The sequence below is a fragment of the Zonotrichia albicollis genome, chromosome 13 (assembly GCF_047830755.1).
Source record: "Zonotrichia albicollis isolate bZonAlb1 chromosome 13, bZonAlb1.hap1, whole genome shotgun sequence".
Lineage (NCBI taxonomy): Eukaryota > Metazoa > Chordata > Aves > Passeriformes > Passerellidae > Zonotrichia > Zonotrichia albicollis.
Window position 1 is genome coordinate 16,047,914 of NC_133831.1, and position 24,528 is coordinate 16,072,441.

Sequence of the window (24,528 nt, forward strand, 5' to 3'; positions counted from 1 at the left end):
ACACCAAAGACTGCTCAGATCATGAGTCTTTGCTGTAGTATTTGCTGCAATAAATGTCCATGTTTGGAGCAAAAGGACTTGGCCATGATGAAGATACAAATGCAGCTGCAGAAGTAACAGGAATAGAGTGTTTACTCTTAGAGAGAAATCAAGATTATTTGGCAATCCTTGGAATTAGAATGCTGAAGCTCAGAAACTCACCTTAAGTACCAGCAATTTATTCAAAATTACTGACATGCAAACACAAATTGATGAGCATTATTGTGAAGTTAAAATACAATGAACACAGATAAAGGTGAAACCTACCTAAAAAGTGTAAGAAGTGAAACATAAATACTGCTTGGTACTGCTTTATGCATGTGTTGTTATCTGCAGCACAGCTAAAGTAGGCATGGAAATACTTCAGAATTTTCACTTTATCTGAAAAATGTTTGCACTGTAATAATGAAAATCACATAAAAACAGGAATACAGATGTCTTACAGGTCTCAAAACATCCTGTGCCTGAAATCTGAAAGAAATCCAGCATTGTAGCTGCATCTGCATCTCAATAAATTATTGTTCAAGTGATGTATTGGGGGCTGTAGTAACCACATGCCTCAAAAGAGGCTTTCATTGGCTTATTCAGGATTAGGTTAATAATCCCATAAAAGTCCTATTTTGAGGAACTGCACTGAAGAACAGTTCTGACAAATGTAACAGATAATGAAACACCAAACTGCCTCCCTACAAATTCAAGAGAAGCAGCCCTGATGGCCAGGTAACTTTGTGGTGTGCAGAGAAACTGCCCCTGCAACCTGAGCAGTCACTGACTCAACAGAGAAATAACTGTCTGGAAAAGAGCAAGATAAGTAAATCTCTGTTCCAAAAATCTCCTTCCACTGCCTGTTTGTAAGGTGTCAGAGAGAGAATATAAAAGCACATTGTGACAGAAGCAATGGGTCCTTTCTGGATCTTTGTAAATTCTTGTCTGACCATGCCAGGGCACCTGGGACAGGAGCCTTGTGGGTCCCTTCCAGCTCGGAATATTCTGTGATTCCCTCAGGTTTCTTATCAACTTTGCAGGAAAGACCCAGAGAGAGATCCTCTCTTCTGGTAGCTCAACTGCAAGAACTGACTCAGGACAAAAAACAACAGAGGGGTGACAAATTTCTCATTCCTACTGTGAAATTTGAAAAATAGTATTTTTAATGTCAATAAAAATTATTTCTTCTATTAGAAGAAACACGAAAATGATGCTTTTCAGGCAGACTGAGCAGAACTAATGACTGCTCTAAAGCCCATGAAATCAGTGGTTTCTGTTGACTTCAGAATTGAATCTGACAGAATTTAGGAACTTTACATCTGCTCATGAAGAGTGGGAGGAAAATTATTCCTAGTGATCTGTCACATTAGACTATCAGAATGTCATGCTCCTGGTATCCCTCATGTCAGAAGAAATGACATTTTTTCTGTCATATTCAGAGATGATGAAAATAGCAAATGACTTCCTAACCATCACATGAATGGACAAAAAGAGTCCTCTAGCAGAACAATAAGACAATTTAAGTGGAAAACAGGAAAATTTTTTTACTTTTTGTTTCAGTTTCAGAGAGGGAAACACAATACTGGAGTGAACTCTATTAGCAGCTTTCTTAACTGCCTCACTACTGCCTTTTGAACTGCAACAATGAAATTAATCTTGCCTTTTTCTGAAGGGAATTATTTAACAGCTGTATTTTCATCTCACACTAGTTATTGCAGAAACAACTTCTCCATCAAAGCACTCTGAAATTTTTTGTCTTTGTGACTACAGATGAAAAGAATGGTTTGCCCATTAAATCAGTGTTCTAAATCTCACTGCTATGACACACTGATAATCTTGCACATGTTATTGATTTAGGTATGTTTGATGCATTTACATTGAAGTGTTTGACAATAATAATATTCTGTTTCTGGAACAGACAGAAGACAAAGCAGGTACTTGACCATTTAATAATTCTGTACTTTAAAACATATGAGATGAGGCACAGCAGTAGAGATTACTATTATTTCTGCTCCTAGAGTAAATCATGGCACAATGTGACAATCTGCATTTTATCCACAACTTAGTTAAAACCAAAAGAGACAACTCTCCATAAAATTATGCCTTTAAATAACACCTGCTACTTACACATACAATCAGATAAACATTTGTATCTATGAACAACTACTTTGGATCAAATTAGCCCAACTGATCCTTCACAGACAATTCCATAGGCACAGCTATCCTCATTTTAAAAATTCAGTTACAATTCTTGTATGTAGTTACTAATAAGACAACCCTTCTAGGAGAAAGGAAAAAATTCATGCAACTAAAATATACCAAAACATTGAGAAGAAAATTTCTTACCTTAAATGAAATGTACAGTAATGTAATTATTGGTATAGAATACTTAATCACCTGTGTCTGTAAGAAATTGAAAAAAAATTTGGTTATTTTGATGATACATTTAATAGACTTAATTTTTAATGTATTGATATCTGAAATATTTAACATGCAGTGGAATTTAAGAGATTGAATTTTAAGCCCATATTCTGATTTTATCTTCAAGTAAAACTCTAATTACAGACCCATCCCAAAAGATGGATTTATATCTTTAAATCTATATTCTACAAGGTGGAAAACACTGTCACTCAATATAATTGACTGCAAAGGTCTTCTCAGATTGCTGATGATTTCTTAATATGGAGATTTTTTTAGTAAAATGATGGCTGTTTTTCATAGCCACATCTATATTGCCATCTAGTGTGTTCCAATGGAATTGTTTAATATAGAAACCACCAGAAAATCCATTTTACTCACTAAATTTATACAAAGATCCTGCAGAGATATCTGGTTAGAGGGAACTACAAGCAATATTCAGCCCTGAGCCTTGGCTTGGTTCAGCCCAAAGCCCAGAGGATGAAAGGCTGAGTGCAGAGCTCACCCTCTGGGATGTGTACAGATGGAGACACTTGAGGATGAGTTTCCAAACCTCTGCACTGCACAGGCCAAAGGATGCAAACACACACATGTGGGATGTCCAGAGGTACTTCATCCTGGAAGAACACAAACTTTCCATGATCACTGGGAGCTCTGCAAAGCTGCTTGTGAGAGCAGTTCGTGTCTAGAGAAATTATGAACATTTTCTGGGACTTTCCTGCCTCTGGAATAACTGAGTACAGGACTGACACTGCACTTTGCTGTGCTCTCCTGAGAACATCTCTGTTCCCAAACTTCCATTCTTTCTGGCAGAATTTTGGGAAATGCCTCAGTCTACAAGTAGAAATACACCAGGGAGAGAAAGAATGTTCATGACCCTATCAGTTTGTGGTCAACATACTTTACACTCTTATAAAAATACACTCAATCATGTGAACAAGCCCTTAAAATCAAAAAATAATATACCTCATTGTGCTTAATGCCAGACATCCAAAAAGAACTGTGTGAACCAAGCTGTAGGCAGCCTCAGGCTTCAGTGTCACTGTGTATTCTTCCATTTTGTCCTTCAAATGGACTTGATTTGAACCACTACTTGAAGAAAAAAAAGTGTTATATTAAGTTCTATAACATATTTCATATAATTATCTGCATTTTAAAAAGTACAGAATCTTTCTGAGGCCACAAACAACAACCACTGCTATAAGCCCACAACCTTCTATGATCTAATTTAGCCTGATGCCACCAACTCGATGCAGCATCAGGTATTTCTTTTCATGTGCAGATTTCTGGAAATGCAATGGGTTTAAATGAGCTGGATTAGAATGAGATAAAATACAGCACGGCAAAGTTAGTTTCTTGTTGGAAGCAGCTACTCCCATGTTCAGAGGGCTTTTGATGAGTGAAGAATTTAGAATTGAACTGTGATTTGTGAGGTTGTGCTGGTCTGTCTGGATGTTACCAAAGCCATAGCTTGGAAGCAGAGTTAGGGAAAATGAGCCCTGAAAGATGTGGTTATTGCTTGAGGTGTCTGGCCTTGTGGAGGGCCCTTCCAAAAAAGAGCAAAAAAAGGAGCTACTTCAGTTTGTGGAGTTTTCCTGTTTTCTTCAGAGCAGGGAAGAAGTGAGATAAAAGCATTAAAAATTAGGGACATGTCTGGGATTACATCTAGGGTTGCAGAAAATAAGAGCTGCAGAATCTTTATTTTTGAAATTGACTGATCCAGTAAGTTTTTAAAAAGACTGGTTGAATAGTACCAAAATTCTGTGATTCCCTCAGGCTTCTCATCAACTCTTTCAGCTTTGCAGTAAAGTCCCACAGAGAAATCCACTTTTCTGGTAGCATTTACAGATGACTGACATTTGACAATTACTATTGTAATATGTAATTGTCATACCATAGTTTGGGAAGGTCTTGGATACTCTCCCTTTCTCTTGCTCTCTCTCCTGTTTATCCAGTCTTCCCTAAAATCTCTGATACTGACACTAATCACGTGACACTCCTTGAATTTTTGCTTAATCAGGTTTTATATGATCCCTTCTACCTTTTGCCCAGGTTGTACAAGTAAAACTGAGAGCTCCATAATTAACCTTTTCTTTTTTTTTTTTTTGATAAACATTTCTGTCTGATTTTCTTCTTTGTTCTGTAGATAGCTCAGAATCCCACAGATTAGCTCTGGGAACTGCCAGCAGTGCTGCAGTTACAGCTCTTGCCCCTTCACACAGACCACAAAGCTCAGCACAGACTATTCCAGCTCATTTCTGGGCAGGTAACATCCAGGGAAATCTGGGTTGTTTTGAGGGTAACACCTGGGAAATCTGTGATTTGGAGTGCTTTGCACAGAGAAAATGGGAAGAACTAAAGAAATAACAATGTTTTAGATAAAAACATCCTTCCACTGCTTCTCCTCATCCCAAAAAACCCAACCATACATACTGCAAAACTTCAGCAGCAAAAGCTTGAGAGAATCTAGGGAAGGATGTTCCTTTGGTTACATTTTTAGATTCAGCAGGAAGTTACTTATTCTGTCTGATTTCTCTCTCCTACACCCCACTCCTCAGTAGCTGTGCAAAGCCATCCTGTATTTGCTGCTGTGTTCACCTGCCAGTTCCTCACCAGCTAAAGAAAATAGAATTGATAAAAATGTGAATTTTCTTAAAACTGTATTTACCTGAGGTTCCGAAAGGCAACAATTACAGCTGCTACTGTCAGAAGGAAGAGAACAAATCCATAGACGTAAAACAGTAAGGTACTGGAGAGTCTTGAGAAAGTATTTAAAGGTAATAAACCAAAGGCTTCTTCACAAAGATACAGGTTAGCATCAAAATCTCTAAAAAAAAAAAAAAAACAAACACCTTTGTCCATCATGTATTTCATAGCTTGATGTCAAAAAGGATCAAAGTTTCCTATCTTCTCAAGAAATTATAAAGTCACAGTTGTGCAGATTATTCTTAGAGCAAGTATGACATAAACATGAGGTAAAACTGTGATTTATTGCACACATTTGAAAGAGGAACAACCTGAAGGCTTCAATTAAAGAAGTCAAACAAAAAAGCAAAACTGCAGCTAAATCATACCTTGTTGCACCAAATCCAAATTTTGCTTTCAGGAATTTGAATATATGCTCATCTGATTCAAGATTAAGAATTTTCTACAAAGGGGGGAAGAGAAAGAAAATTATATTTTAACTATCAAAAATGTCACACAGTAAACAGCAGTTTTTTTCATTTAAATGAAACTGTGAAGCAACACAGGCTTACTAAGATGGGTGCTTTGCAATCAAAGAAGCATTCAGTTTTGACTGCATGCTTTGAAAAGAAAATTTAGTGAAACACTTTGCAAATGCTGAACAGTATAGATCTACAACTGACATAAAGTACAGGTGAGCTCCAAGTTAACACCAATTATTTGGTGTTAATTTGTGAAGTTTTCAAATCCATATACCAAAGGTTAGCAAAACTATCTTTAATTTCTAAAATGCAGTTTCTGAGATGCAGAAAAATCTCACTGCAGTTTTTGTTTAATGATGTTCATGTAGATAGTTAACAAATAGCTTTTAACATAATACAATGTGTAATTTTTGATATTAAAAATTATTTGCCTACCTTAATGAATTTATTTATTAGGAGAGTCAAGCACAAGACTAGTAGAACATGGAGGATAAGTTTCCCAAGCCTATTAAGCAAGCCACCCTTTTTTAGGTTTTTCTACAAAGAAGAAAATATTAGTATTTCAGTCCTTTTTTTTATTTTAATGTATTTGGAACAAAGCATCACAGGCTATTTGCAACAGCTTCTCTGCTAGTCCTGAGCAGCACCAACTTTGCATTAGGGTCATTTAGGCAAAAATAGACACAGAACCAAGTACCCAGAATGAAGATAAACTTCTTGCACAAAACTGAAGGGACAATGCCATAAAAGCTTTGATGTGGCAGAGTTTTGGGAGCACCCAAACAGCCTTTCTTTGGCAGCAGCCCTACTGTACTAACAGAACTTATTCCCTAATTCCCACAATCTTGTGTGCCTTTTGAAATATCTACTCATTACACCTTCCACTAAACATGGCAAAGGGATCTTCTGGCTCTGTCACTTGATAGAATTTTGAGCAATTCTCCAGTTACAAGCTCCAGATCCAGAGAAGCTGCTCACAGTTAACTGGGAATAGGTGCACAAAACAGGAATGGCCCTGTAAACTCTTTTATTGTGGTCAGAGGCTGTCACCAATGCCAGAATCAGAAAAAAAAAAAAAAAAAAAAAAAAAAAGAACTGTAGCTACAATAAAAAACCTAATCTTTGAAAGAAACAATGGATTTCAGGAAGCTAAACTTGACATGAGCCTAGTTGTCCAAGTTGTTACAGATTATTTTTTGGAGGCAGATCCATAAATTCAAGCCAAGTCCTGCTGAAACAGGTGTAAAGTCCATTTATGCATTTTTTTTTCAGGATCCAAACTGCAGCTTGCACAATCATTAATGTTAATAGCAATGATGGAATTATGATGTCTGATGTGCTTGGTTAAGCTGCAGTTAGTGTAATGGAATTCATTATTTGATCAGGCAATGTTTGGGTTGCTGTATGCTATAGTAATTCCTTTTAATTAATATTACTAAATGAAAATTATAATGCATCTAAATTACTCATTCACACACACACACATTTATAAAAATACTCTTTATTTAGTACTACAGAAATATTTTGGTACCTACCTGGATTGTCCTTGCTATTAAGACAGAAACATTAAAACTTATAAGTAATGATCCAAGAATCATAGAATTGAAGAACTGTAGGACACAGACCAGCAGTAACCCAGAAATCTGAATGATATAGAGCCATGTAACCTGTAACAATAATGAGATTTTTATGCCTACAAAACTTTACAGTCATAGGTGCTTTTCTCTCAATATGCTTTATAATTTATTTCAACATCAATTATTTTTGCAAATAATGTATCATCTTGCAGTGAATCATTACCTTTAAAGCCAGTACTGCATCCTTTTTGTATTTATGTCCTGAACTACTTAGGTTAATATTTTATGCCCATTTTATACTTAAGGAAGCCTGATCCTATAATCAAGCAGATTAACTGCTGATTATAGATGATTATAACTGCAGTGTGAGGAAAATATTAATTACTTAATATTTGGAAGATGGTTTTATTTTCTGTAGTCCAAGAAGTGTTTCTGTAGCCTCTGTGGTGTCTTTATGACTGAAGAGTTATGGCTCAGTGCAGTTCAGCAAACAAACATCACCTACCTTCTCAAACCTTCCAGTAATGGTTCAGTACAATCCCTTTCGGGTTATGCTAAACTCTTATCAGTGTTCAGCTCAATGGAAGCACTAAAGCCCAGCTGATTTTCTACAGTGGTAGCAAAACAGACATTTTACCTCACATAAAGATCCCAAGTTCAGTCCTGTGTTACAGCAGTGGTGTAAATCAGTATCAGAGAGCCCAACAAACTCCACCAGTTCTAAGTAGTGCTTTTTTGAAAATGAGTACAGACACTGTGGTGTGGTGAGTCTGTGTTGGAATAACTCAGCACGAAGCTGGGAATTTGCTGACTCTTAAGGCAGCTGCCCAGTCACATTAAATGTTGACTTTAGCTTGCAGCTGCTGATATAATAGAGTTAAGAAACTTAAGTAAGCCACATTTATCTTGATATGCAGGCCCCATACTAATTTTCAGTTAAATTAATACAATCAGTAAAGTTCAAGTCTGCTTCAAATTGAAAATGAATTTACATGAATTACTCTTCATCCTCCTGTAACCTTTCCTAAAGTTAGAATCTTTTTCAACCAGTGCAAGCTTTCACCATGCCTAAAATGATCTTGGTAGAATTTCACAGCTATGTTAATGTCAAAGACAGTGTTTTCATCTTCTGCAGTACATTTCTGTTTTGTAAGATTGACTGTCAATGATCCCTGACCTTCTTAGTAAGACTTGTTTTATTTTCTGGCTTATCCAGCTCAGCAACACAGCAGGGGCAATGCTGTTATTTTGTGGTGAATGTCAATGCAGGAAGACAAGAATTGCTTCTCCCCAGCAACCTGGTGTTCTGCATCCTCCTCCTGTGCACAGAGCTTGGTCCCAAACGAGGATGCACAATGCTTCAGGCAAAATTCATCCACTGCTTTGACTGCAGCTTGCACAAAGATTCCCTGTGGTACTTTTTCCTTCTGGCAACTTTGAGAGGCCATGCTAAAGCTGTGGTATCAGATCAGCTGTTAGGATGGTGTTTGGAAGTGTCAAATAGTGTCTAAACAGAAGTAGACAAAAATTAAATAGACATGAACTAGGTTCAAGTGAACAAAAACCAGAAATGGTGTTGTTTCCTTCATTCACTTTTAGACTTGCAGGGTTTATACTCTGTGATTGCTTCAAAGCACAAAGCACACACACAATCTGTATTACTCTGGCCATTCAGGCAACTGGTTAGGAAAACACCTTAAAACTGTTGGCTTTGTGAGGGCAAAGGAACAAAAGTAGGTTCTTTCCAAAGAGAAATTTACCTTTGCTGTGGGAATCATGTCCAAGGAGTCCAGTATGAACAATGCCAATGCTTGTATCAGCATCATGAACTGGTTAAATTGCCAAGTCAGGCTAAAGAGAAACGTTGCTATGAATACAGCCATGAGTGTGAGCCTCTGCAAGGAGGGAACAAAGTTTTATTTTATAGTTTTCTTGGTTAAAACACAAAAAATCAAGCAAAAAAACCCCAACCCAAACAAACCAAACCAAAGCCCATCTTAATCTGGTTTTATTTTAAACTACTTTTAAAACACTGAATTTTCTAACTGCAGTAACAGCTTAGAGGATAACAAACATATTATTAGAGTTACAAATTCTTGACTTATGCCTGTGTTATTCTTGACTTATGCCAGGGAGATCTTGGATAGTTACAGCCCCCAGATTAAAATGCAATACCTGTTTTACTGTGGTATAAATAGCAGTTAGTTGATCAAAATGAGGAGTGGTAACTTAAGAACTGTTGGTCAAAGAAACCGTATCAGCCCTTTGCTTGAGGACAGTTCTCTGTTGCTGAGTTTACTGTGTCACACTTGTCAGAAACACTCACCTCCTGAGCCGGCTGTAAGTGAGCTCTGAGCAGGTATGTGATGGCTGCTATCTGAACAGCAAAGAAAGGCAGTGCCCAGTTCTCCCTTAAAGGAATGGTGAATTCTACCCTTGTGGTATCTACTCTGTACAAAACAGACAGTTTCACAAATTTTAAATCAAACAAATACTTGGTGACAGACAGCTTGCAATTTCAGGCATCTCTGTGCTATTTTAACTCCTTTTTTATAAAAATGGAGGCTCTACACTCCAGTTCTTTCAACACACCTGGCTCTGAAAATACATCACTGTGAAGGTTCTGCAAGTTATCCATTGTTTCTACATGTCAAATGATGGACTTCAGCTTCACTAACTAAAAAAAATATACTCTGGATTACATCTTACTTATGAAGCCCAGCTTGGGTAATTTAGAAATGACAAATACACCCCAAACTAAAAGCACTAACAAAATCCAGCTTGTGGATTTCCACACCACAGGTCATGTTACTTCATTTTCTGGTTTGCAAATGTACATACAAGAATATAAACAGAATATAATTTTCACTGTGATCCCAATGACTTGAGCATGAAGACACTTTAATTGCTTATGAACTTTGGGTCATTTTTTGAAGCTTTTGAACATATGAAGTATGTCAGGGAAGAATTCCCCAAGGAATGGTCATTTGCAAAACCTGATTTAAAAGTTAAAAACAGAATAATTCTCTTTCTTCCAGTGTAGAGAAAAATATGTGCTAAAACAATAATTCTCTTTCTCCCAGTGTAGAGAAAATATTTGCTAAAGCAGCAAATAAGCAACAAATCTGAAACATGCTTAGCTGGAGGAAGAACGTGTCTAAATGGAATTACTCAGCAGCCTCAGATGTAATTAATCTGGACAGAAAGTCTTTATCCAAATCCATTCTATGCACTTATTATACTGCATAAAGTAAACAAGCTCTCACTGTTCACCAATTATTAGAAAGATGGACAAATTTGCTCCAGATATTCTATAAATGGAAGAGATGACCTCATGAAAGAAATGTGTGAAATACTGTACATTGCATGGGGCTTTTAATTCCTTTTATACTGGGAGAATGAAACACCCTGCCTCCATACACCTGTAATTATTCTGTAGCGAATGTGCTTGCAGATAAATTCCTTTAGAGCTGCTCATTAACATATCAAACACTTCTGGTAGAACCAAGACTGTACTTTTAATTTCTTGAATAATTTATAGGTAACAGCCAATGTCACCAGTCTTAGCTTTGTGCCAGCAGCTTGATTCTGGCATAAAGCCAGTTCTCCAGTTCTTAGGTTTTATCTCCAAACTGGTAACTCTTCAAGTGATAAAGCACTAGAGCAGCCCAATTAGCATGGTTTTTCTCTGAGGCTTAGTGCAGGAGGTGGCTACAGGAATAAGGGGAGAGAGAACTGAACTTGAGCTGAGGCTGTGCAAGGAACCCCTGCAAGCAGGTGTGGGGCACTGAGGAGACACCTGAAGGGCTTTCCTGCAGATGGCTTTAACACCTGAGACATCCTAGGCTGGAGAAGACAGGGAACATCACCTGGAGCTCCAGACACATCTGAAAGATGTTCTCAGAGACAACCTTCAGACAAAGTTTTCTACTCATACTTTCAGAACCTTTAAAAACCCAGTCTGATACGTCAGCTCATTTCTGATTGTTTTCTAATTATTTTTTGTTATTTAAAAATTCTTTCCATTTTCTGGCTAATTGGAGAGAGGCCTTTTACTTTCATGTTTTGTCTAATGAATCATGCAGTTAAAGCTTTAATGCCTTACCTTTGAAACTAGGCAAAATATTAGAAAGATTAAATGTTTCATCTCACTTACCTGTTTGTAATATACCAGCAAGCTGCCAACAACCCTGAAAGCCATGTTCCACTAAGAAGCCAGCTTGTTACATACAGAGCAATGACATAAACTGCCTGAAGTCCAAACAAAGTGTAGATATAAAAATAAACAGGCTCTAGGTATTGCTGTAAAACACAAGAATACTGATGTTGACATTAAAACACTCACAGGGGGGGATTATACTTAGTATGAATTAGGTTTTGCTTTTACAAATTAAAAAGGTATCAGGAATATTTCTAATTAGAAAATATCTACAAAGGGGAGCTAGGATTCACTGCAATCTTCATAATGCACTTACAATCTAAAGCCAGAAATAAATGCCTACCTGAATTGGAAGAATCCTATACAGAATGCTGAGAAACACCTCCTGGTAAACATTCATTCTTTCAAGTATGTTAATTGTCCTCACAGATTCAGTTTTATTGTCATATACTAAACCATGTAAACCTTAATGATAAAGAGAAATTGAAATAGGAGATTGTCATTTTCCCCCTCCATCTTCATTTGAACAGTGAATAACTTTTTCAAAGGTATTTTAGGATCTCTCATCAGAAACTGCAAACTTTGAGTCAATGATTCAGAACATATTACCTCTGAATCAACATGACCTTCTGAGGTCTTCAGCTTCCCTGCTTCAAATGTGACTCACAGTGCTAATTCAAGTACTGTATATTTAGTAGTGTATAAAACATTTATTTTTACACTTCCATCCCCAGCATAGAATCTGTGGTACATTCTGGATCCTCAGAACTGTTCTTGGCACTACTTTAATCACAGGTGAAGTCATTATTGAAAAATGTGTAGTATAAGCAAAATTGCTAAGGAGCAACAGCTAAATGTCTAGAAAACATGAGATTGTCTGAGAAAGCCCCATCACTGTGTATGATTTCCTTGGAAGCTGCTCCTTGTGTCACTTACTGTCCAGGAATACAGCAAAAAACATTGCCCCTTCCCAGAAATAGCTCATACCTCAAATTAAACAAGAGAAGAATAAAAATGAAAGTAATAAACTGTATAAAACTGAATAAACCAGCAAGCTGAAACCTGAGCAGATATGAGAGCTGTCCCTCAAAGTGATTGCCTTCATCAGCATGTGAAGGTGTGGCACAGAAATCAATGCATCATTGTGAAATTTATTATGTCAATAACTTAGTGGCTCCCTGGCATAGGAACAGAATAAATCTGTCTCCAGTACAATTGTTACACTATCTTTCATAGTTATGGTGTGCCTTGTTCTCAATTATATTTGGAAAAAAAACCCCAACCAAACCTACAAACAGTCAGCTGCAAAACTTACTTTACAGTTTACAATACCTTGCTGAATGGATGCAGCCTGAATCATCTGTTTGTAGTAGGAATAATAAAGTCCACACTCGGTTCTGAATGAAATCTCTCTTTCGACCTCCTGCAAGTGAAGTTCAACAGGAAATTCATTTTCCATTTGCTTTTCACCATCATCCAAAGCTGCCTCCAACTCCAATTCCTGCAGACCAGAGAAACTGACCTCCAGAGAGGCTCCAGTCCTTGGGTTTCACATCCTAAGCAACTCGGTTCAACCAAAGGTGAACATGCAGGGACAAATTAGGGTGAGAGGCAAACAGCTGGGGTGTAAATGACTCTTTCAACTGGGGAAATGTACAAGCTACGGTGTAAATGACTCTTTTAACTAGGGAAATGTACAAGCTCTTTGTGATTCTGATCTGCTGCTTGGAAATACTGTGGGCATTTCACTATTTTTTTGCAATATGACAAACTCAGATTGGCCCAGTGGCCCACAGCTGGGCTGTAAAGCTGCACATCCCTGCTTTGAGCATTTAACCTTTTCTCCCAGACGCAGTTATCCCACTGTGCTCCACGGCTTTGCCAGCTCAAGGCTCAGTTAATTCAGTGCTCTGAGGGGGCTGCACCATGGTGGCAGGGACAGCTCAGCTGGCAGGGGATGCTGCTGCCCACCTGTTTGTTCAACACTGCTTCTTGCAGGAAGCCAGCTGCCATCACTCATTCCCAACCTACAGCTGAAAGGAAAAGGGACTCTCTACTTGGCTTTAGGGCTAGATGAACTTCTTGTTTCTAATTAAAAATGTTCCAATCATTTAAACTAGGTACACTTCAATGCAGGTACATTTCAAACTATGCCTTTTTCTTAGCCAATATTGCAGCAGTTGGGGTCTAGTAAGATTTGAAAGCTCTTTGCTGTGGAATGCATTTCCTTTTGTTACCTCATTAGTTGTGAAGACCTGATGAAATTTAACAAATCCACAGCTTTGGGCAACCACATTAAAACAAAGATGGCATGAACAACCAATCTGATGAGAAGTAACAATTGTCTAATACAGAATTGTTCTATTATTAGTGATCTTTTTAGTAGTTTGTATAATAACATCCCAGCAAATGTATCTCCTAAGCAATAAGTTAGAAAAGGTCTGCATCCAGTTAGAAAAAGTTTAAACTGAGGTTTGAAAATCCAGTGAAATCCCTGTATGTGGTATATGCAAATCACTAAAAAACTTGTCTGATTTATAAAAATAACTTTATGAATTCATCTTTCTGTACAAAAGAATGTTACTGACATTACAGAATATTACTTTTCCAGAGACTTTTATGAACGCCAATCTTGTTAATGCAACCTTGCACAGATCCCCAAGACTTTCAACTTTCTCATGCAACTCTTATGCACTCCCAACTCTTATGCTGGAGCAGAATCAATTCTATTTCAGAGTTAATATAAAGCTTGACAAAAAAAATCATGTTCTTCTCTCCTCTGCTGCCCAATGCAGGTCCTTCTCTCAAAGCATGTGTTTTATTGAAGTCAGTTGTTGACAAAGCAATATATTAGTTCTGGTCTGAGAAAAGTCAATAGATAAAACCACAAGTGATTTAATCTAAGTTCTCAATTAAACTCTCCAGCTGCCCTGTGACATATAAATCATCATCACACCAAAAGCCACACACTTAGCAAATTGAGAGTGCTGGATTTTAAACAAGCTCTAGTTTCAAGTTCATCACTACTGGAAAGTTTTCTAATACCAAAAAGTGGCTGACTCTTAAATGCTCATAAAGGCAAAAAAAAAGGGAATGCTAACATTTGGAATTTATTAAGGGGGAGAAAGGAGTCACAGAGGGGGATCTAATTAGCAAAAATGCATTCAAACATGATTAATTTGTAATCCTGGCACCAGCTGTATTCAACCAAATGCTATACTTTATGAGACAAACTCTAGTGAGTTTTACATCTGTTTCATGCTAAGATAACATCTGTTTGATTCACTGAAAATACTTTTTCAGTTCTACAGCAATTTATACTTTTCCCAGCCTTCCATGTCAATAAAAACATACAGACTTATGGGTAAACACTGTGAGAGCACATGCTTATCTGTCTGTATCTTCACTTTGTGAGGTGGTAACAAAGAAGTTATCACTGTTCCAAGGGAAAAATAAAGAACACATTCCTCTGGGACACACAGAGAGCTGCTTATTATTTCAATTTATGCAATTGCATCCTCATAATATTAAGCATTCACAACCAAATACAAAGGACTTTCTCTCAAGGGCAGTGCAAAATTTTAGAGCTTATGATTTCTCAAACTCCTTAAACAAGTCCTTCAGAATGCTGAGCAAGCAGCCAAAGTCTCAGTTGAGTCTTTCTATAAATAATGAGTATAAATAAAGCTCAGATTACTTTTCTTTTTTTGAGATTGCTAAAACGAAACTTGTGTAACTGAAACTATTTATTAGTTTTTCAATTTAAGACCGGGGAGATTTGAACATTTTCTCAAGACACAGCTGCTGTCAATGTTCCCAGTTGAGTACAAGCCTTCAGCAAATGTATTTAATCCTTTGAAAGCCCTCCTGGATGGTAACCTAAAGCCCATCTGTTGGAGTGGTGTGCTCCAGATCAGATCTGACCCAGAGTAAAAGCACCCCTGGCACCTCGACAGGCACCTCTGTGCAAAAGAGCTGCCCAAAAGAACTGCATGCCCTCCTTCCCTTCATGCCTGAGCATTCCCTCTGTGCAGTTCGCATCCCCTGTTTCCCTGCTCTTCTTCATGCAGTCATTTTGTTTGGGGCTGGAAGGGACCTGAAAGCCCTTCAGTGCCACCCCCTGCCCCATCCCAGGCTGCTCCAAGCCCCCATGTCCAACCTGGACATTGCCAGGGATCCAGGGGCAGCCACAGCTTCTCTGGGCAATGATCTTTGGTTTGCATTCAAAATGTAGAAAGGGAAAATATGAGCACTTCACAGACTAAATCCTGGCATTCCTATCCTGAAAGACTTACAATGTTATATTTTCATTCCTGACTTCCTGCAAGCAGAAATTTTATTAAAGCAAAAATCAATATCAGTATCTAAACTCTTACTCAGAAGGGATGAAGAAGAAATGAATGCTCTGAAGTTTATCTGTTTTTCTTACAGTATTAATTTGCTACATGGCCTTGGCTTATTCCTGTTCAAAGTGTCTTCAGAATCTGCAGTTGAACAAGCAATGGCTGACAGGAGAAATGGCCCCTCATTTTGCTATTTGCATAGCAGATTCTGTTCCCAGAAGATGCTACACTGGAGGGGCAGCCACTAAACTGCTACTGAAAATCACTGAAAATAGACAAGCCATTTCAGATGTGTTATGCCAGAACATTTACAGAAAACTGAGAAAGGATTTTTGGATAAGAAATCTGTTTTGACTTCCACCATCACAAACATTGTTGGTTTAATGTATATGAGAAGAGATTCAAAATTTTTTTCTCAAAAATTAGTTGATCAATTTAAGTGATTCTAACCTGTGATCCCTGCTGGAAGGGGACACAAACACAGCTCCTGACTAGGTATCATGATATGCTGAATCTTTTCTGTTTCTTTTATTTTGGTCATTCTTTCAGGAAGTCTTGAAATTAAAAAAAAAAGGAACAACTATGTATTTCTTTCATAAAGAAATACACTGCATAAACCACTTTATGTATTAATAATACACTTTATGTATTTCATAAAGAAATACACTGCATAAACCACTCTTCAGGATGTGCTTTTTCAGTTTTCTGGTAAGAAAACAATGGTACATCTTTCTCCTGTGACCATGGCTAATGGATAATAGCAGGCACATTTAGCAGCAAACAAGAACAAGGCTCACACACAGAGCAGCAGCTGAAATCAATGCACTGTTGAAAGCAATATTCAAAATACAGCACAACAGTTGAACAAGGACCAGACAGTTTTTCTACTTCGGTGAACCATTGCTGGAAGACACCCAAATCTGAACTGGCTTTTGATGAATTGCAACTGAAATTACAGAAAGGCAATCACTGCAAGTGTGTGTGCAAGTCCTGACTCCAATTATTTAGGAGTTAGGAATCATGACTTTGCATAATAAACTCTTTTTACTTTCCATTTCTAGAGTTGAATACAACTGCCTACTTTTTAAACATGCAGTTGTGGTGTTCATGTATCAGTGGGGTCTTCAGAACCAAAATTTCACCTTTTGCACCTAAAAGGTGTTGGTACAAATATCTGCCTGGTGCAGAAGTGTCAGGAAAACACTGCAGATCTTCAAATACAAGGAAAGATGACAGAACAGGTCTCCCATTACATCTCTGTAATAATTAAGTTGCTACACAGATCCTTTTGGGCATGAATTCTTATCATCTGACTGATTGTAGCTTATTGGATGAAAGGAACAAAGTTCAGGGGAATAATAAATGTTACATAATTTTTGTATCAGATTTCAACAACATAAATCCTCAAATTTGCCCCATTTACAGCCAATTCAGGGTGACTGAAGATAGCAATTTAAAATACATGGAAATAAAACTGATTTAGCATTTTTCTTTTGTATGTTGCAGAGCAGTGATGTTGCTCTACTGTATTTCACAAGCATGGGGATTAATAAAACACAGGATGTGCACTTGTAATGCATCCATTTATTCTATGTTATGTTTAAGAAAACATAATGCAATGAGATCACCCCTGTATTTCACTAATCAAGGCTGGCAATAATTGTGGGGCAAGGATTAGACTGCAGCTCTCCCTTCTGAGAATCCGGGCAGGGGTATGGACTAAAATAAAATTTACACTTTTCAAACTTTTGCAAAGTTGATACCTGCAAAAGTAGATGCTTTGGGCAAACTATAAAATGTTAGAGAAGAAAGCACCTTTTCCACTGATTTTCCATGTGATTTTTGAGGGTCTTATCTTTCTTAGTATAAAGTATGTGCTGTAATGAAAAGATTAGCCAGTTGAGAAGTGCTGGAAAACATGGATACATCCCTGGAGAGACCACACTCCTACACAGGCACAGAGACAGCTGTGGATTGTTTTACAGATATTGGGATGAGCCTTCCTGCCTCAGCTTTGCAGCAAAGTTCAGACTCTTCATATGCACTTTTCTCTTCCCCTGCCACTTCTAAAGCAGAATTTTGTTTGAAGTGAGCACTGTGCAATCCCCACATGCATGCTCTGGTGGAGATCACATCCCTCTGAAGAAGGGGCACTGTGAGACCAGGGAGTGTCTGCAGCTCTTTCTCCTTTTCCCTGCTGCCAGATGAACTTGATACTTTTAGAATCTTTCCATCAAACTGGCTGAAATTGCTCTTGTTGCAGTGTTGCAGCTATCCATCACCTCCATGGGGTGAAAGAACAGCTACAAAGACAACAGAATCCAGACTCCAAAAAACTAGAGGGGTTTATTTCAGTTCTGATATCTAGTGGCATTTTAGTGTACTTAAAATGAAAACAGTAATTATCAAATAAAACAACTGTTTCACACATTGAGGGAACAACTTAATTATAACTACAGAGCTGCTTATTTCAGTCAACTCTGTGCTTCTCTGGGTCAGTCTGACAGAATAAAAAAGATGCATCCATTCTGTTCATACAATGCCACAAGCCCATGACTGCTTGTACTTGGAAATATTCAACACCTTGAAATTATTCACTACTTGCTTTTGGAAGGAAAAGGCAAACCCAAGGTGTACCTTCAATAAATTGAGCACAACCTCTCTATATAATCAAGGGAAGATAAGGGTGGGCACAGCACAGTGTTTATAGGTATAATACAACAGCAATTGTTGCAGGAAATGCAAATTATTTGCATTAGGGGAATATAAATGTTTCTGGGTAACAAAAAGTGTAGCATAGAAAAGACATATTGCAAGGCAAGTATTCCAGTTAAATAAATGTACTCTTTGAACAATACACTACACAGACCTAGCAGAATGGATTTGAGGCATTTGAAAGGGAAATGACTCACCTGTTCTTTTCTCTGGTTAAATTTAGCTGTGGGTACAGCTGCATTATTTTCTCTGCAGTGATTCTATGAAAGAACTAGTCAGTCCTGGGTCTTGGGAATGATGGGGTTGACATTAGTGAATGGCAGAAAGATGTGTTGAGGTTTGCACATTCAGAATGACATTATATAACATTACTTTTGTCTCTAAACTGTATTACAAAATAATATTACAACAGTGGAAATACAATTCAGGAACTGTGTGCTGAGATTTTGCATACTTTTAACTGTTGGTTTTTATTTTAATTTTAGATTGCTTTGGATAAAAGTAAGATGATTATAGAAAAAGATATAGCAAAATGTTGAAATTCTATTGTAGATAAAGATAAATTTTTGGAAGAACCATAGCTACAACTCAAACAGGAGCTCTCTAGCAGTATTTTTAGAGAAAAAATTGGGGACAGGTATTTATAGAACTGATGAAGTATGGTGGGAAGGGAAGTACAGCTTTTTTTAAATGGAATTTTTAAAAATGAAATATTCTGGTCTTGAGCAGGTTGCAAGACAAGTACTCAAAAAAATGAAATTTCATAATGCTCATATTAATGCTAGGATGAAACTAGGAAAATGATTGTTACCTTGATATTGGAAAACCACAGGTCATTTTCATGCAGTGTAGCTACATAAACAGAAGTAAGAAGTCCAAGAGAGATGGCAACAATTCCACCAACAGTTATTGAGAGTATGTTCCAGAGCTTTCCACCTGGAGGATCTTGGAAGAAAAATATTTCAGACTGTAAGTGTGAAACATCCATTGCCTATGCTAGCACAGTTTACATTCTGCAGGTTACAGGACACCTGGTTTTAACACATCTTTTGTTTTTATTTTCCCATATGAGAAAATCAGAGTATTTTATTTACATACAAAGTGAAATAAAGTGTGCCTTAATTGGTATACTTTAAATTTAAGAACACCATGATCCTATACAAGTTTAGCTCCATGCCATAACTAATTTGTAAATCTGAATTGAAATATCTTCCAGAACTTTTTAAATTCAAGCAATACAGCATGACTGATGACAAAGCAAGAAATTCACAAGAAAGGTCTAAAAATAGCTGCCTTTTTGGGGGGAGTTGCTCAGTTTTTGTAAAAAACAACAGTGAAGGTTCAGAGGCCTCAGTAAATACCCACAAAGAGAGTGAAGGGCAGCCAAAGCAGCCTTTGATGATGGTGCCATGCTCTGAATTGCAGATGGGCTCCTGGAGCAAGGGCAGGGATGGGGTGTTGGCAAAGAAAGGATGTGTTCTGGCCTCCCTGTGCACTGACATTCCTGGGGCTTTTGTATTTTCAGTGTTAATGTAAGGCTTAATATGGATTTGAGATCTGGAATTGTATATTTGGCTATTTCAAACTGTATGTGACATCTGCTTAAGGGTTCCAACTGCAAGTCCCTGGAACTGAGGGCTGGGCTGCAGGAGAGCTATGAGCTCTTATTCTTTTTGTACAGAGCCTAAGTGAGTTTGTGCAGAAACAACAACAGAACTTTCCTTTCATCTGCCCAAATGCAGAGAAACATTTAGAATTTAGATCAAAATATCCCTTAAAATAAATTAATCTAAAAATGTCCCCAAAAAAACAAGGAACTTTGTCAGCTCTAAAGCTCTAATTCCATACAAAAATTTACCTAACCAGTTAAATTCAAATTTTATATGCAACCTGCTTATTTATAAGTACATTTCATCAGTTGTCTTCAAATCCTTTTATGTTACCAATGATTTGGACTGGGATTCTTTGAAGAACTTTGGATGGCTACATACAAGCTGATGGTGTGTCACCAATAATATATTGAAACAATTGTTCTCACCAATTTAAATTAAGATTTTAAAACAGATATAAGATTGACATGCAGCAATCTGCATGAAACCCTCTGTCTCATGCAATTAATTCTGGTGATATTCAAGTATGGAAATGCATTTGCACATGCCTAGCTCTGAGCTGTGCTTAGGACAGATCAAAACCAAAACACCACTAAAAAGCCATAATGTCACTTTGTTTTTCATTACCCACCAGGCAGAATTTTCCCATCAGGCTTCACACTTGTCTCCTCTGAAGGCTGATCTTCAGCTGCTTCTGTGCCTTTTCCAAGCCTTCTCTGTCTCACGGTTGTCATGGTGTCAGTCACTTTAATTCATTATTCTTCAGCCTGACTCCTAAATGGACACACACAAGCAATGCATCTTCCTACCCAAGCAGTCACTTGATACTGTATGAAATATGTGAAAATAAAACCACATTTACTGACATCACAGACTTTGACTTCTACAACTCTACTGTACATAAAGGCTGTCTTACCAAAATGCAAGGTTTTTCTTTAAATCTGTACCATTCAGCAAATTATAGAAAATATTATTTTAGAATTATAAAGACTAATGTTCACCATTTTACATACTCTTGAACAGGTTTTCAGAATGATTTGTTATTTTGACTGCCCTCACATTTTTAGCCCTTGACTCAACATGCCCAACAGGCTCCCCTTTTTTAAAAAGTCTGAGCCCTTCAAAGAAAAATTAGTTTTTTCAGCCTAAAATATGAAGCCAGTATTTAAATCTTGACTTTCTGGAAACACCCAAAAAAGGGGGTCAAAAGATGCAAAAATGATGCCAGAGAACACCTGTGTTATAAAAAACTAGAAACAGCATTATAAGAATACCAGAATTGAGACCATCACAAGCCCGAAAGCTCGTGCAGTGCCAGCCCTGTCAGCGCCAGGTGCTCTCGGCGCCGCTGTCACCGGGCACGGGCGGGCAGTGCCACCCATCCCTCCATCCCTCCCTCCCCGAGGCGCCGCCCGCTCCATCCCGGCAGCAACAGCTGCTCCCGGTGCCGGAGCCGAGCGGGCTCCGCGGGCAGCGCCGCAGGGCAGCGGCGCCTCAGCCGCACAACTTTGAGCGCAGCTCCGGCAGCGGGCGAGCCTCGCCTGCTCCTCACACACCTGGGGAACACGCGGGGAGCCGCGCGGGCTCCCGCTCTGCAGAGCGGCTCTGTGGCACTCCTGACCATTCATTAATTCATTAACAAAGGCAAGGTGCTCATCCCCGCCCCGCCCGCGGTGCCGCCGCTCCTCGCACGCCGCTGCCGCAGGGCTCGGCTCGGCCGGGGCGGGCAGCTCGCAACCGGCCCTGCCGCCGCGGAGAGCCGGGCCCGGGGCAGGGGCAGGGCCGGGCCCGGGGCTCCCGCGGCCTGCGCGGCCCCGCCGGCTCCCCCCGCCCGCTGCCCGGCCCCGGTACCTGCGGCCGCTGCTGCCGGCGCTGCTCCGGGAGCCGCCCGGGCCCCGCCGCGGGCACGGACGGGAAAGCGAAGGGAAAGGGGAAGGGAAAGGGGAAGGGGCGGGCGCGGCGCCGGGCGCTCGGCCCTGCCGGGCGGAGACCGAGAGCCGGGGCGGGCACAGGCGCCCGTCACAGGCCCGGCCCCCGCCCCGGCTGCCGCTCCATTGCTGTTCGAACGGGCCAGGGCGGGCTGCGGCGGAAATCCGGCACAGCGGGCACGGCCGGCGCTCCGAACCCGCATCCCCACGGGAAAGGGGCTGCGGGGCCGCTCCCCCAGGGTCGCGCTGTCGGAGGATGCTGAGCTCAAATAGCGCCCTAGAATTTATTTGTAGTGTTTTTTAAAATGTGTTTCTAACCCCCCCTGTCCCCCCCGATATAGTTCCTTATGTGTGTGATTTTAAAATTGAAGTTAGAGCTGCGTGTTCTGTTCAACACGTTATAAGCTCCCCTGTATTTCTTGCTTAACTGCCCCATAAACGTTTAGAGGGGAAAAGACCTTTTGTAGCTGGAAGATAACGGCAATGCCGGACTTTGTTCTATTTAATGGGAACAACCTACCTCTGCAGTAAGTCTTGATTGTAAGTTTTATTTGTGCTACCTTTAGTAATTGTAGGAAAAGCCATGCCCCATGAAGCTGTAACCAACAAACCAGCTCCAGGTCCTATCACAGGAGCCTGATTTCCCAAAAATGCACACAATTTCTGTGGAATTGTCCATGAGAGTTCATTTCTTCACGACAACATTTAGTTGATTTTCCATCACAATTTTATAGTACAGCAGTACTTTTACTTTTTTCTCTCTCTCATTTCATTGAAAAACTTAGTATTTCGAACAGGAAGAGCCATGAAATTCACAGAAAGCATGCTCAGACACTGCAAGAAAATGATGTGCTAATCATCCTGGTCATTCTGAACTTTGAAAGTATTGACACTAGAAATCAGGAAATTTTTCAGTATCTGTTCTGCGTGCTTATTTTGTTTTGTAAGTACTTTTTAGAACCAACAGAATTATCTTCCTCTGATCAAGTCCTCCAAATATTTAAGCATTTCTACTGTAAGTCAATTTACAGCCATACTTCTTTTGGGTTTGGGTTTGGTTTTTTTTGAGCAATGAGACATGTCACACATTTGTGGGAATGCTTAAAATAAGAATGAAAACTAAATAAAAACGTGCCTTACCATGGGCAATAGATTTACCTTCCTTTTGTCACTGCCACATCCTAGATGTCATGTATTTGTTGAAATGAACACATTGTATATGTACAAGAAATTTTACAGTGTAGATAAACACCTTGAGTGCCTGCAGGTTTTTGTGCAAAGCAGATAATGTACTTAACATTTCTAAGAAGGGCATGCTGTGGAAGATATTTCCCGGAATAACAGTTCTACTTCTCCACTACTTGTAAAGAGGCCAATGCAAAGTAAATTCTACAAGAACAAGCAGTTACTGAAATGGTTTAGAAAACATAATCAGTGAAGAGCTTTAGAAATGCCAGAGAAGGGGGGAGTTGTCTTAATTCTCCTGTGTTTTATGACCCCATGCATGGATGTAATAGATTTGTAATGTTTCAAGTATGAGAATCCAGAAGAACTAAAGAGCTTCCAGATGGATATTAATATCTAAAACTTATATTATAAAATGTAAATTAAAAGTCACCAAACTGTGGCTTGCAATCAGTAATACTGATGATTATATCATAACTGTATTGTTATAATACTGTTGCAATGCTGGCTTCTTACTTGCCCAAGTAACAAAAGGAAATTGAACAATATTCTGTTTGCCCATTCTCTTCCAACTAGATCAAAGTAGTGGGGTGTTCATGTTGGCACCAAATTAGCCATAATCCCAATAAATGCCAAACATCCACAAACAGGAAATGGTTGGAAGAAACTTTAAATTCTGTTTATTTGTGTTTTCTCTTGGATTGTACTTTAGAAAGAGCTACCATGAACTAGAAAAGCAGGAGCACTCAAGTTCTGCCCCAGTAAATTTTAAATCTAAACCTGCAGTGTTTTGAGTGCTGTTCAGCAGCCTTGCGGTTTGTGGCAAACTTGCCAAATTTCTGGGTTCTACTTTTCTCAACTTTTAAAGCTTTTCAGGCTCCTGAAGTGTTTGCTTTTGGGCAAAAAAACCCCCCAATCTTGGCTTGACCAATTGTGGATTTCATTAGCCAGCTAATCTTAGGTCAGTTGTAATGGTGTATCTCCCCTTCCTTTGTGTGACAGCTCTTCTCCAAACGTGCCTGGAGGGATGCAGAACAGGCTCCCTGTGGTGCACCAGCTTTCTGCAGCAATTCCAGCCCCCAACACTTGCCAGAGATCTGGGACAGTGACTGAACCCCAGGGCTGTGTGCCAGGGCTCTGGCTCCTTTCCTCCCAGTTCCCAGGGCTGTTCCAACCCTCACAGGACCCTCGGTGCCCGGTCCCACCTGTGGGCACCCATGGCCAGGTTATTTATGGGGAGAAGCTCCTGAGGAGGCTCCTGGGCTTTGTTCAGCTGAACAAGGAAGGTGTTTTAGCCCAGTGAACGGGATAACACCTGGATGCCACATCCTACTACAAAGAGCTTTTCCCCCCAGGTTTTGCATGAGAGAAAATGTGAAAAAGCTGCCTAACACAGCATTCT

The 24,528-nt window shown here is 39.1% G+C and overlaps 1 protein-coding gene across 4 annotated transcripts in view; it reads right to left on the reverse strand.

Moving 5' to 3' along the window:
* DPY19L3 (dpy-19 like C-mannosyltransferase 3) overlaps nucleotides 1-22,098 on the reverse strand; it is a 36,264-nt gene extending 14,166 nt beyond the window's left edge. Inside the window, exons 1-15 of one of the 4 annotated variants that reach the window (XM_074551122.1) lie at nucleotides 21,865-22,098; nucleotides 20,645-20,840; nucleotides 19,215-19,348; nucleotides 12,678-12,768; nucleotides 11,689-11,810; nucleotides 11,343-11,488; nucleotides 9,513-9,636; nucleotides 8,947-9,081; nucleotides 7,145-7,276; nucleotides 6,045-6,146; nucleotides 5,517-5,590; nucleotides 5,111-5,269; nucleotides 3,409-3,534; nucleotides 2,948-3,059; nucleotides 2,371-2,427 (exon numbers count right to left, since the gene is read on the reverse strand). In XM_074551122.1, coding sequence (XP_074407223.1) covers nucleotides 2,371-2,427; nucleotides 2,948-3,059; nucleotides 3,409-3,534; nucleotides 5,111-5,269; nucleotides 5,517-5,590; nucleotides 6,045-6,146; nucleotides 7,145-7,276; nucleotides 8,947-9,081; nucleotides 9,513-9,636; nucleotides 11,343-11,488; nucleotides 11,689-11,810; nucleotides 12,678-12,768; nucleotides 19,215-19,348; nucleotides 20,645-20,747 — 1,617 coding nt within the window. In that variant the 5' untranslated portion in view covers nucleotides 20,748-20,840; nucleotides 21,865-22,098. Of the gene's footprint in view, nucleotides 1-2,370; nucleotides 2,428-2,947; nucleotides 3,060-3,408; nucleotides 3,535-5,110; nucleotides 5,270-5,516; nucleotides 5,591-6,044; nucleotides 6,147-7,144; nucleotides 7,277-8,946; nucleotides 9,082-9,512; nucleotides 9,637-11,342; nucleotides 11,489-11,688; nucleotides 11,811-12,660; nucleotides 12,769-19,214; nucleotides 19,349-20,644; nucleotides 20,841-21,864 lie in introns of all 4 variants that reach the window. The other 3 variants (XM_074551121.1, XM_074551123.1, XM_074551124.1) reach the window with 3 other exon arrangements.
* Nucleotides 22,099-24,528: the final 2,430 nt, after the last annotated feature.